We start from the raw sequence: 13,275 nt of genomic DNA on the forward strand, positions 1-13,275 counted from the left end.
GAACTTCATCCGGAGGTCTTTGCCCAAATACTTCGACGTTGGGGCAAACCAGAGATAGATCTCATGGCGTCTCGCCAGAACGCCAAACTTCCTCACTACGGGTCCAGATCCAGGGATCCGGGAGCGGTTCTGATAGATGCTTTGACAGCACCTTGGAACTTCGGGATGGCTTATGTGTTTCCACCCTTCCCGCTGCTTCCTCGATTGATTGCCAAAATCAAACAGGAGAGAGCATCAGTGATTCTAATAGCGCCTGCATGGCCACGCAGGACTTGGTATGCAGATCTAGTGGACATGTCATCCTGTCCGCCTTGGTCTCTACCTCTAAGACAGGACCTTCTGATACAGGGTCCATTCAAACATCAAAATCTAACTTCTCTGAAGCTGACTGCTTGGAAATTGAACGCTTGATTTTATCAAAACGTGGGTTTTCTGAGTCGGTTATTGATACCCTGATACAGGCTAGGAAGCCTGTTACCAGAAGGATTTACCATAAGATATGGCGTAAATACCTATACTGGTGCGAATCCAAAGGTTACTCCTGGAGTAAGGTTAGGATTCCTAGGATATTGTCCTTTCTACAAGAAGGTTTAGAAAAGGGTTTATCGGCTAGCTCATTAAAGGGACAGATCTCAGCTCTGTCCATCTTGTTACACAGGCGTCTGTCAGAAAATCCAGACGTCCAGGCCTTTTGTCAGGCTTTAGCTAGGATCAAGCCTGTGTTTAAAACTGTTGCTCCGCCATGGAGTTTAAACCTTGTTCTTAACGTTCTACAAGGAGTTCCGTTTGAACCCCTTCATTCCATTGATATAAAGTTGTTATCTTGGAAAGTGTTATTTTTAATGGCTATTTCTTCGGCTCGGAGAGTCTCTGAGTTATCAGCTTTACATTGTGATTCTCCTTATTTGATTTTTCATTCAGATAAGGTAGTTCTGCGTACAAAACCTGGGTTCTTACCTAAGGTAGTCACTAACAGGAACATCAATCAAGAGATCGTGGTGCCTTCTCTGTGCCCGAATCCTTCTTCAAAGAAGGAACGTCTTCTACACAATCTGGATGTAGTTCGTGCCCTCAAGTTCTACTTGCAGGCAACTAAGGATTTTCGACAAACGTCTTCCCTGTTTGTCGTGTACTCTGGTCAGAGGAGAGGTCATAAGGCTTCGGCTACCTCTCTCTCCTTCTGGCTTCGTAGCATAATTCGTTTAGCCTATGAGACTGCTGGACAGCAGCCTCCTGAAAGAATTACAGCTCATTCTACTAGAGCTGTGGCTTCCACTTGGGCCTTTAAGAATGAGGCCTCTGTTGAACAGATTTGCAAGGCTGCAACTTGGTCTTCGCTTCATACTTTTTCAAAATTTTACAAATTTGACACTTTTGCTTCTTCGGAGGCTATTTTTGGGAGAAAGGTTCTTCAGGCAGTGGTTCCTTCTGTATAATGAGCCTGCCTATCCCTCCCGTCATCCGTGTACTTTTGCTTTGGTATTGGTATCCCAGAAGTAATGATGACCCGTGGACTGATCACACATAACAGAAGAAAACATAATTTATGCTTACCTGATAAATTCCTTTCTTCTGTTGTGTGATCAGTCCACGGCCCGCCCTGTTTTTTAAGGCAGGTAAATATCTTTTAAATTATACTCCAGTCACCACTTCACCCTTGGTTTCTCCTTTCTCGTTGATTCTTGGTCGAATGACTGGGAGTGACGTAGAGGGGAGGAGCTATATGCAGCTCTGCTGGGTGAATCCTCTTGCATTTCCTGTTGGGGAGGAGTTATATCCCAGAAGTAATGATGACCCGTGGACTGATTACACAACAGAAGAAAGGAATTTATCAGGTAAGCATAAATTATGTTTTCAGACCAATCCTGGATCTAAAAATTCTAAACAGATTCCTCAGAGTCCCATCATTCAAGATGGAGACCATTCGGACAATCTTACCTATGATCCAGGAAGGTCAATATATGACTACCGTGGATCTAAAGGATACGTACCTGCATATCCCTATCCACAAAGATCATCATCAGTTCCTCCGGTTCGCTTTTCTAGACAAGCATTACCAGTTCGTGGCTCTTCCATTCGGTTTAGCCACTGCTCCCAGAATTTTCACAAAGGTGCTAGGGTCCCTTCTGGCGGTTCTAAGACCGCGGGGCATAGCAGTGGCGCCTTATTTGGACGACATCTTAATTCAGGCGCCGTCTTTTCACAGAGCCAAGGCTCACACGGAGATTGTATTGGCCTTTCTAAGGTCTCACGGGTGGAAGGTGAACATCAAAAAGAGTTCTCTGTCCCCACTCACAAAGGTTCCCTTCCTAGGAACACTAATAGATTCTGTAGAAATGAAAATATTTCTGACAGAGGTCAGAAAGTTGAAACTTTTAACTACTTGCCGAGTTCTTCATTCCATTCCTCGGCCATCTGTAGCTCAGATCATGGAGGCAATCATATTAATGGTAGCGGCAATGGACATAGTCCCTTTCACTCGGATACATCTCAGATTACTGCAACTATGCATGCTCAATCAGTGGAATTGGGATTATGCAGATTTGTCTCCTCAAATACAGTTGGACCAGGAAACCAGAGTTTCTCTTCTCTGGTGGTTGTCTCAGGATCACCTGTCTCAGGGAATATGTTTCCGCAGACTAGAGTGGATCATTGTAATGACCGACGCCAGTCTGTTAGGCTGGGGTGCAGTCTGGGACTCCCTGAAAGCTCAAGGCTTATGGTCTTGGGAAGAATCTCTTCTCCCGATAAACATTCTGGAACTGAGGGCGGTATTCAATGCGCTTCAGGCATGGCCTCAACTAGCTGCGGCCAAATTCATCAGATTTCAGTCGGACAACATCACGACTGTGGCTTACATCAATCATCAGGGGGGAACAAAGAGTTCCCTAGCGATGAAGGAAGTAACCAAAATAATCAGGTGGGCGGAGGACCACTCCTGCCATCTCTCAGCAATTCACATCCCAGGAGTAGACAACTGGGAGGCAGATTTTCTGAGTCGTCAGACTTTTCACCCGGGGGAGTGGGAACTCCACCCGGAGGTATTTGCCCAGCTGACTCAGCTATGGGGCATTCCAGAGTTGGATCTGATGGCGTCCCGTCAGAACACCAAGCTTCCTCTCTACGGATCCAGGTCCCGGGACCCCAAGGCGGCATTGATAGATGCTCTAGCAGCGCCTTGGTCCTTCAATCTGGCTTATGTTTTCCCACCGTTTCCTCTTCTCCCTCGTCTGATCGCCAGAATCAAGCAGGAGAAGGCGTCGGTGATTTTGATAGCGCCTGCGTGGCCACGCAGGACTTGGTATGCAGACCTAGTGGACATGTCATCTGTCCCACCATGGACACTGCCAATGAGGCAGGACCTTCTAATACAGGGTCCGTTCAAGCATCCAAATCTAGTTTCTCTACGTCTGACTGCTTGGAGATTGAACGCTTAATTCTATCAAAGCGTGGTTTCTCTGAGTCAGTTATAGATACTCTGATTCAGGCTAGAAAGCCTGTCACCAGGAAAATCTACCATAAGATATGGCGAAAATATCTTTGTTGGTGTGAATCCAAGGGTTACTCATGGAGTAAGATTAGGATTCCCAGGATATTGTCCTCTCTCCAAGACGGATTGGAGAAAGGATTGTCGGCTAGTTCTTTAAAGGGACAGATATCTGCTCTGTCTATCCTTTTACACAAGCATCTGGCAGAGGTACCAGACGTTCAAGCGTTTGCACAGGCTTTAGTCAGAATCAAGCCTGTCTATAAACCTGTGGCTCCGCCATGGAGTCTAAATCTAGTTCTTTCAGTTCTTCAAGGGGTTCCGTTTGAACCTTTACATTCCATAGATATTAAGTTGTTATCTTGGAAAGTTTTGTTTTTGGTAGCTATCTCTTCTGCTCGAAGAGTCTCAGAATTATCTGCCTTACAGTGTGATTCACCTTACCTGGTGTTCCATGCAGATAAGGTAGTTTTGCGTACTAACCTGGTTTTCTTCCTAAAGTGGTTTCTAACAAGAATATTAACCAGGAAATTGTTGTTCCTTCTCTGTGCCCCAATCCTTCTTCGAAGAAGGAACGTCTGTTGCACAATCTTGATGTAGTTCGTGCTCTAAAGTTCTATTTGCAAGCAACTAAGGATTTCAGACAAACATCTTCCTTGTTTGTTATCTATTCTGGTAAGAGGAGAGGTCAGACTGCTACCTCTCTTTCCTTTTGGCTGAAAAGCATCATCCGTTTGGCCTATGAGACTGCTGGCCAGCAGCCTCCTGAAAGAATTACTGCTCATTCTACCAGAGCAGTGGCTTCCACATGGGCTTTCAAGAATGAGGCTTCTGTTGAACAGATTTGTAAGGCAGCGACTTGGTCTTCACTGCATACTTTTGCCAAATTTTACAAATTCGATACTTTTGCTTCTTCGGAGGCTATTTTTGGGAGAAAGGTTTTGCAAGCAGTGGTGCCTTCCGTTTAGGTTACCTGCCTTGTTCCCTCCCTTCATCCGTGTCCTAAAGCTTTGGTATTGGTATCCCACAAGTAAAGGATGAATCCGTGGACTGGATACACCTTGCAAGAGAAAACAGAATTTATGCGTACCTGATAAATTACTTTCTCTTGCGGTGTATCCAGTCCACGGCCCGCCCTGGCAATTAAGTCAGGTAATTTTTTTTGTTTAAACTACAGTCACCACTGCACCCTATGGTTTCTCCTTTTTCTTCCAAACCTTTGGTCGAATGACTGGGGGGTGGAGCTAGAGGGGGAGCTATATGGACAGCTCTGCTGTGTGCTCTCTTTGCCACTTCCTGTAGGGAATGAGAATATCCCACAAGTAAAGGATGAATCCGTGGACTGGATACACCGCAAGAGAAAGTAATTTATCAGGTAAGCTTAAATTCTGTTTTCTCCAACATTGGTGTGTCCGGTCCACGGCGTCATCCTTACTTGTGGGAATATCTCTTCCCCAACAGGAAATGGCAAAGAGTCCCAGCAAAGCTGTCCATATAGTCCCTCCCAGGCTCCGCCCACCCCAGTCATTCTCTTTGCCGTTGCACAGGCAACATCTCCACGGAGATGGTTAAGAGTATGTGGTGTTTAGTTGTAGTTTTTTATTCTACTATCAAGATTTTGTTATTTTAAAATAGTGCTGGTATGTACTATTTACTCTGAAACAGAAAAAGATGAAGAGTTCTGTTTGTGAGAGGAAGATGATTTTAGCAGACAGTAACTAAAATCGTTTGCTGTTTCCACATAGGACTGTTGAGATGAAGTAACTTCAGTTGGGGGAAACAGTTAGCAGACTTTTCTGCTTAAGGTATGACTAGCCATATTTCTAACAAGACTGTGTAATGCTGGAAGGCTGTCATTTCCCCTCATGGGGACCGGTAAGCCATTTTCTTAGTCTCAAACAGAATAAAGGGCTGAATATGGGCTATAAAACTGGTAGACACTTTTATGGGCAAAATCGATTGCTTTATTTGGGCATTTTATACATGTTTATGCTTGTAATTCACACTTATAAATTTGGGGAACGTTTTTTAACGTCAGGCACTGTGTTAGACACCTTTCCAGTCAGGAAGGGCCTTCCCAGTTGTAGGCTGAGCCTCATTTTCGCGCCATTACTGCGCAGTTACTTTTGAGAGCAAGACATGCAGATGCATGTGTGAGGATCTGAAAGTAGTTGGAAAAGTTCCAAGAAGGCTTCATTTGGTATCGTATTCCCCCCTGGGTTTGGTAAAGTCGCAGCAAAGGCTGTAGCTGGGACTGTAGAGGGGTTAAAACTGTAACCGGTTTCTTTATTTTAAGGGTTAAAGCTCTGAAAATTGGTGTGCAATACTTTGAATGCTTTAAGACACTGTGGTGAAAATTTGGTAAATTTTGAACAATTCCTTCATAATTTTTCACATATTCAGTAATAAAGTGTGCACTGTTTAAAATTTAAAGATACAGTAACGGTTTTATTTTAAATGTTTTTTTTGTACTTTCTTGACAAGTTTAAGCCTGTTTAACATGTCTGCACCTTCAGATAAGCTATGTTCTATATGTTTGAAGATCAATGTGTGTCCCCCTTCAAAATTGTGTGATAATTGTGCCATAGCGTCCAAACAAAGTAAGGACAGTATTGCCACAGATAGTAAAGTTGCCCAAGATGATTCATCAGATGAAGGGAGTAGACATAGTTCTACATCATCTCCTTCTGTGTCTACACCAGTTTTGCCCACGCAGGAGGCCCCTAGTACTTCTAGCGCGCCAATGCTTATTACTATGCAACAATTAACGGCAGTAATGGATAACTCTATAGCAAATATTTTATCCAAAATGCCTGCATATTAGAGAAAGCGTGATTGCTCTGTTTTAAACACTGTAGAGCAGGAGGGCGCTGATGATAATTGCTCTGTCATACCCTCACACCAATCTGAAGGGGTCATGAGGGAGGTTTTGTCGGATGGGGAAATTTCAGATTCAGGTAAAATTTCTCAACAGGCAGAACCTGATGTTGTGACATTTAAATTTAAATTAGAACATCTCCTCGCACTGCTTAAGGAGGTGTTATCTACTCTGGATGATTGTGACAACCTGGTCATTCCAGAAAAATTATGCAAGATGGACAAGTTCCTAGAGGTTCCGTTGCACCCTGACGCTTTTCCTATACCCAAGCGGGTGGAGGATATAGTGAATACAGAGTGGGAGAAGCCCGGCATACCTTTTGTCCCCCCTCCTATATTTAAGAAATTATTTCCTATGGTCGACCCCAGAAAGGACTTATGGCAGACAGTCCCTAAGGTCGAGGGGGCAGTTTCTACTTTAAACAAGCGCACTACTATTCCTATCGAGGATAATTGTGCTTTCAAAGATCCTATGGATAAAAAATTGGAGGGTCTGCTTAAAAAGATTTTTGTACAGCAAGGTTACCTCCTGCAACCCATTTCGTGCATTGTTCCTGTCACTACAGCAGCGTGGTTCTGGTTCGAGGAACTAGAAAAGTCGCTCAGTAGAGAGACTCCGTATGAGGAGGTTATGGACAGAGTTCACACACTCAAGTTGGCTAATTCTTTTATTTTAGATGACGCTTTGCAACTAGCTAGATTAGCGGCGAAAAATTCAGGGTTTGCAATTGTGGCGCGCAGAGCGCTTTGGCTAAAGTCTTGGTCAGCGGATGTATCTTCCAAGACAAAATTGTTTAATATCCCTTTCAAGGGTAAGACTCTCTTTGGGCCAGAATTGAAAGAGATTATTTCAGACATCTCTGGGGGAAAGGGCCGCACCCTCCCACAAGATAGGCCTTTCAAAGCCAAGAATAAGTCTAATTTTCGTTCCTTTCGCAATTTCAGGAACGGACCGGCCTCTATCTCTGCATCCTCTAAACAAGAGGGTAATGCTTCTCAAACCAAACCAGCCTGGAAACCGATGCAAGGCTGGAAAAAGGGTAAGCAGGCCAAGAAGCCTTCTGCTGCTAACAAAACAGCATGAAGGAGTAGCCCCCGATCCGGGACCGGATCTAGTAGGGGGCAGACTCTCTCTCTTTGCTCAGGCTTGGGCAAGAGATGTTCAGGATCCCTGGACACTAGAAATAGTTTCTCAGGGTTATCTTCTGGAATTCAAGGAACTATCCCCAAGGGGAAGGTTCCACATGTCTCACTTATCCTCAAACCAAATAAAGAGACAGGCATTCTTACATTGTGTAGAAGACCTGTTAAAGATGGGAGTGATACACCCAGTTCCAACGGCGGAACAAGGAATGGGTTTTTACTCAAATCTGTTTGTAGTTCCCAAAAAAGAGGGAACTTTCAGACCAATTCTGGATTTAAAGATCCTAAACAAATTTCTCAGAGTACCATCGTTCAAAATGGAAACCATTCGAACGATTCTACCCACAATCCAGGAAGGTCAATTTATGACTACCGTGGATCTAAAGGATGCGTATCTACATATTCCTATCCACAAAGAACATCATCAGTTCCTAAGGTTCGCCTTTCTGGACAAACATTACCAGTTTGTGGCCCTCCCTTTCGGGTTAGCCACTGCTCCAAGGATTTTCACCAAGGTACTCGGATCCCTTCTAGCGGTTCTAAGACCAAGGGGCATTGCAGTAGTACCATACTTGGACGACATTCTAATACAAGCGTCGTCTCTTTCAAAGGCAAAGGCTCACACAGACATCGTTCTGGCCTTTCTCAGATCTCACGGATGGAAGGTGAACATAGAAAAAAGTTCCCTGTCTCCGTCGACAAGAGTTCCCTTCTTGGGAACAATAATAGATTCTTTAGAAATGAGGATTTTCCTGACAGAAGTCAGAAAGTCAAAACTTCTAAACGCTTGTCAAGTTCTTCATTCTATTCCTCGTCCTTCCGTAGCTCAGTGCATGGAAGTAGTAGGGTTGATGGTTGCAGCAATGGACATAGTTCCTTTTGCGCGAATTCATCTAAGACCATTACAACTGTGCATGCTGAAACAGTGGAATGGGGACTATACAGACTTGTCTCCAGTGATTCAAGTAGATCAGAAGACCAGAGACTCACTCCGTTGGTGGCTAACCCTGGACCACCTGTCCCAGGGAATGAGCTTCCGCAGACCAGAGTGGGTCATCGTCACGACCGACACCAGTCTAGTGGGCTGGGGCGCGGTCTGGGAATTCCTGAAAGCTCAGGGACTATGGTCTCGGGAAGAGTCTCTTCTCCCGATAAACATTCTGGAACTGAGAGCGATATTCAATGCTCTCAGGGCTTGGCCTCAACTAGCAAAGGCCAGATTCATAAGATTCCAATCAGACAACATGACGACTGTTGCTTATATCAATCATCAGGGGGGAACAAGGAGTTCCCTGGCGATGAAAGAAGTGACCAAAATAATAAAATGGGCGGAGGATCACTCCTGCCACCTATCTGCGATCCACATCCCAGGTGTGGAAAACTGGGAGGCGGATTATCTGAGTCGTCAGACATTCCATCCGGGGGAGTGGGAACTCCACCCGGAGATCTTTGCCCAGTTGACTCAATTATGGGGCATTCCAGATATGGATCTGATGGCGTCTCGTCAGAACTTCAAGGTTCCTTGCTACGGGTCCAGATCCAGGGATCCCAAGGCGACTCTAGTGGATGCACTAGTAGCGCCTTGGACCTTCAACCTAGCCTATGTGTTTCCACCGTTTCCTCTCATTCCCAGGCTGGTAGCCAGGATCAAGCAGGAGAGGGCCTCGGTGATCTTGATAGCTCCTGCATGGCCACGCAGGACTTGGTATGCAGACCTGGTGAATATGTCATCGGTTCCACCATGGAAGCTACCTTTGAGACAGGATCTTCTTGTACAGGGTCCATTCGAACATTCAAATCTGGTCTCCCTCCAGCTGACGGCTTGGAAATTGAACGCTTGATTCTATCAAAGCGTGGGTTTTCAGATTCTGTGATAGATACTCTAGTTCAAGCCAGAAAACCGGTAACTAGAAAAATTTACCATAAAATATGGAAAGATATATCTGCTGGTGTGAATCCAAGGGATTCTTATGGAATAAGATCAAAATCCCTAAGATCCTTTCCTTTCTACAAGAGGGTTTGGATAAAGGATTATCAGCGCGCTCTCTAAAGGGACAGATTTCTGCTTTATCTGTCTTATTACACAAACGACTGGCAGCTGTGCCAGATGTTCAAGCATTTGTTCAGGCTCTGGTTAGGATCAAGCCTGTTTACAGACCTTTGACTCCTCCCTGGAGTTTAAATCTAGTTCTTTCAGTTCTTCAAGGGGTTCCGTTTGAACCTCTACATTCCATAGATATTAAGTTGTTATCTTGGAAAGTTTTGATTTTGGTTGCTATTTCTTCTGCTAGAAGAGTTTCTGAGTTATCTGCTCTGCAGTGTTCTCCGCCCTATCTGGTGTTCCATGCAGATAAGGTTGTTTTGCGTACTAAGCCTGGTTTTCTTCCAAAGGTTGTTTCTAACAAAAATATTAACCAGGAGATAGTTGTACCTTCTTTGTGTCCGAATCCAGTTTCAAAGAAGGAACGTTTGTTACACAATTTAGACGTAGTCCGTGCTCTAAAATTCTATTTAGAAGCTACAAAAGAGTTCAGACAAACTTCTTCTCTGTTTGTCGTCTATTCTGGTAAAAGGAGAGGTCAAAAAGCGACTTCTACCTCTCTTTCCTTTTGGCTTAAAAGCATCATCCGATTGGCTTACGAGACTGCCGGACGGCAGCCTCCTGAAAGAATCACAGCTCACTCCACTAGGGCTGTGGCTTCCACATGGGCCTTCAAGAACGAGGCTTCTGTTGATCAGATATGTAAGGCAGCGACTTGGTCTTCACTGCACACTTTTGCCAAATTTTACAAATTTGATACTTTTGCTTCTTCAGAGGCTATTTTTGGGAGAAAGGTTTTGCAAGCCGTGGTGCCTTCTGTTTAGGTAACCTGATTTGCTCCCTCCCTTCATCCGTGTCCTAAAGCTTTGGTATTGGTTCCCACAAGTAAGGATGACGCCATGGACCGGACACACCAATGTTGGAGAAAACAGAATTTATGCTTACCTGATAAATTAATTTCTCCAACGGTGTGTCCGGTCCACGGCCCGCCCTGGTTTTTTAATCAGGTTTGATGAATTATTTTCTCTAACTACAGTCACCACGGCACCCTATAGTTTCTCCGTTTTTTTTTCCTCCTGTCCGTCGGTCGAATGACTGGGGTGGGCGTAGCCTAGGAGGGACTATATGGACAGCTTTGCTGGGACTCTTTGCCATTTCCTGTTGGGGAAGAGATATTCCCACAAGTAAGGATGACACCGTGGACCGGACACACCGTTGGAGAAAGTAATTTATCAGGTAAGCATAAATTCTGTTTTTTTGGGTACTTGTGTATAAGTGGAAAAGTGTTAACTCATATACAATGAAAATGTCTGATTGTGATCACATTGTCATGAAAAATGGCTCATCTGCAGCCATTAACATGCTGATAATTATCAAACAACTGATTGGGATCAATCCAAGTGTTTAACCCCATTAGAGCTCCTGAGTGGTAATGTGTGTGTGGTCTTTACCTATGTGTATAACCCTACAGCTAGTTATTAGTAATGTGTGTGTGGTCTTTACCTATGTGTATAACACTACATCTACTTATTAGTAATGTGTGTGGTCTTTACCTATGTGTATAACCCTACAGCTAGTTATTAGTAATGTGTGTGTGGTCTTTACCTATGTGTATAACACTACATCTAGTTATTAGTAATGTGTGTGGTCTTTACCTATGTGTATAACCCTACAGCTAGTTATTAGTAATGTGTGTGTGGTCTTTACCTATGTGTATAACCCTACAGCTAGTTATTAGTAATGTGTAAGGTCTTTACCTATGTGTATAACCCTACAGCTAGTTATTAGTAATGTGTATGTGCTCTTTACCTATGTGTATAACCCTACAGCTAGTTATTAGTAATGTGTGTGCTCTTTACCTATGTGTATAACCCTACAGCTAGTTATTAGTAATGTGTGTGGTCTTTACCTATGTGTATAACCCTACAGCTAGTTATTAGTAATGTGTGTGTGCTCTTTACCTATGTGTATAACCCTACAGCTAGTTATTAGTAATGTGTGTGGTCTTTACCTATGTGTATAACCCTACAGCTAGTTATTAGTAATGTGTGTGTGGTCTTTACCTATGTGTATAACCCTACAGCTAGTTATTAGTAATGTGTGTGTGCTCTTTACCTATGTGTATAACCCTACAGCTAGTTATTAGTAATATGTGTGCTCTTTACTTATGTGTATAACCCTTCAGCTAGTTATTAGTAATGTGTGTGCTCTTTACCTATGTGTATAACCCTACAGCTAGTTATTAGTAATGTGTAAGGTATTTACCCATGTGTATAACCCTACAGCTAGTTATTAGTAATGTGTGTGCTCTTTACCTATGTGTATAACCCTACAGCTAGTTATTAGTAATGTGTGTGCTCTTTACCTATGTGTATAACCCTACAGCTAGTTATTAGTAATGTGTGTGGTCTTTACCTATGTGTATAACCCTACAGCTAGTTATTAGTAATGTGTGTGTGCTCTTTACCTATGTGTATAACCCTACAGCTAGTTATTAGTAATGTGTGTGGTCTTTACCTATGTGTATAACCCTACAGCTAGTTATTAGTAATGTGTGTGTGGTCTTTACCTATGTGTATAACCCTACAGCTAGTTATTAGTAATGTGTGTGTGCTCTTTACCTATGTGTATAACCCTACAGCTAGTTATTAGTAATATGTGTGCTCTTTACTTATGTGTATAACCCTTCAGCTAGTTATTAGTAATGTGTGTGCTCTTTACCTATGTGTATAACCCTACAGCTAGTTATTAGTAATGTGTAAGGTATTTACCCATGTGTATAACCCTACAGCTAGTTATTAGTAATGTGTAAGGTCTTTACCTATGTGTTTAACCCTTGTCGCTGAGCTCTATATGATTGGGGTGCCTACCTATTGCAGGATGCCGTGGCGCAGGGGTTTCAGAGGGAGCTGGACAGGTTGAATAAGCCGGATTGTTACTTTGTGCAGCTACGGGACGAGTTGCAGGGGAAGAGAGACCGTTTGTATCGCTGCTTAAGTGAAGTGGGAATGAGACCTGTGAGCCCCCAGGGATCGTACTTCATGATTGCTGACATCTCTCGCTTCAGTAAGTGTAATCTCGTTACTGGTGTGATAAAATGTACAGTATGTGAGTGTTATTTATGTGTAATGCCAGCAGCAGACACATATCGTACGCGGCAAAGACTGACGGTCAGTAAGCACGTTGTATTATTATATAATATGTTTAGTTATCACTAGCAAAACCACTCTGCAGTATAGTTTCATTATTTATTTTTCTCTTTTCATGTAATTTAGCCCTGAAAACTGTGGATTTTCTAATTCTCAGAGCTAGAATTGCCCCTGAAGTATCAGGGCTAAACCTACTACATATCTATCCCTAACTGTCTTTGGGCTAGATTACGAGTGGCGCGCTATGGTCTGCTCGTATTACAAGTTGAAAGTAAATGCAAAAGCGTGAGCGCAATCGCGATTTACGCTAGAATGATTGCTTTTACTTCAGAGCTCTGGTTAACTGTTACCCTCGACAACTAAGTGTCACAAAACACTTCATACATTTAACACTTCAGTTACACTCATAATAGAACTATAAAATAAAAATGAGTTAAAAAAATATTGCATAAAAAGTTATAAGGGCTCAAAGATAGAAGGTTTCAGGTGTTAGAAAAAATAGGGCTTTAACATAGAGATACATTCATATACATGTCTAAATATGTATTTGTATGTGTATGTGTATATATATATATATA

The 13,275-nt window shown here is 43.2% G+C and overlaps 1 protein-coding gene across 1 annotated transcript in view; it reads left to right on the forward strand.

Annotated features, from left to right (window-relative positions):
* LOC128642702 (uncharacterized) overlaps positions 1-13,275 on the forward strand; it is a 282,968-nt gene that overhangs the window by 71,194 nt on the left and 198,499 nt on the right. Inside the window, exon 10 of the mRNA XM_053695480.1 lies at positions 12,428-12,614. Coding sequence (XP_053551455.1) covers positions 12,428-12,614 — 187 coding nt within the window. The remainder of the gene's footprint in view (positions 1-12,427; positions 12,615-13,275) is intronic.

The sequence above is a fragment of the Bombina bombina genome, chromosome 12 (genome assembly GCF_027579735.1).
Source record: "Bombina bombina isolate aBomBom1 chromosome 12, aBomBom1.pri, whole genome shotgun sequence".
In the NCBI taxonomy this organism is placed as follows: domain Eukaryota; kingdom Metazoa; phylum Chordata; class Amphibia; order Anura; family Bombinatoridae; genus Bombina; species Bombina bombina.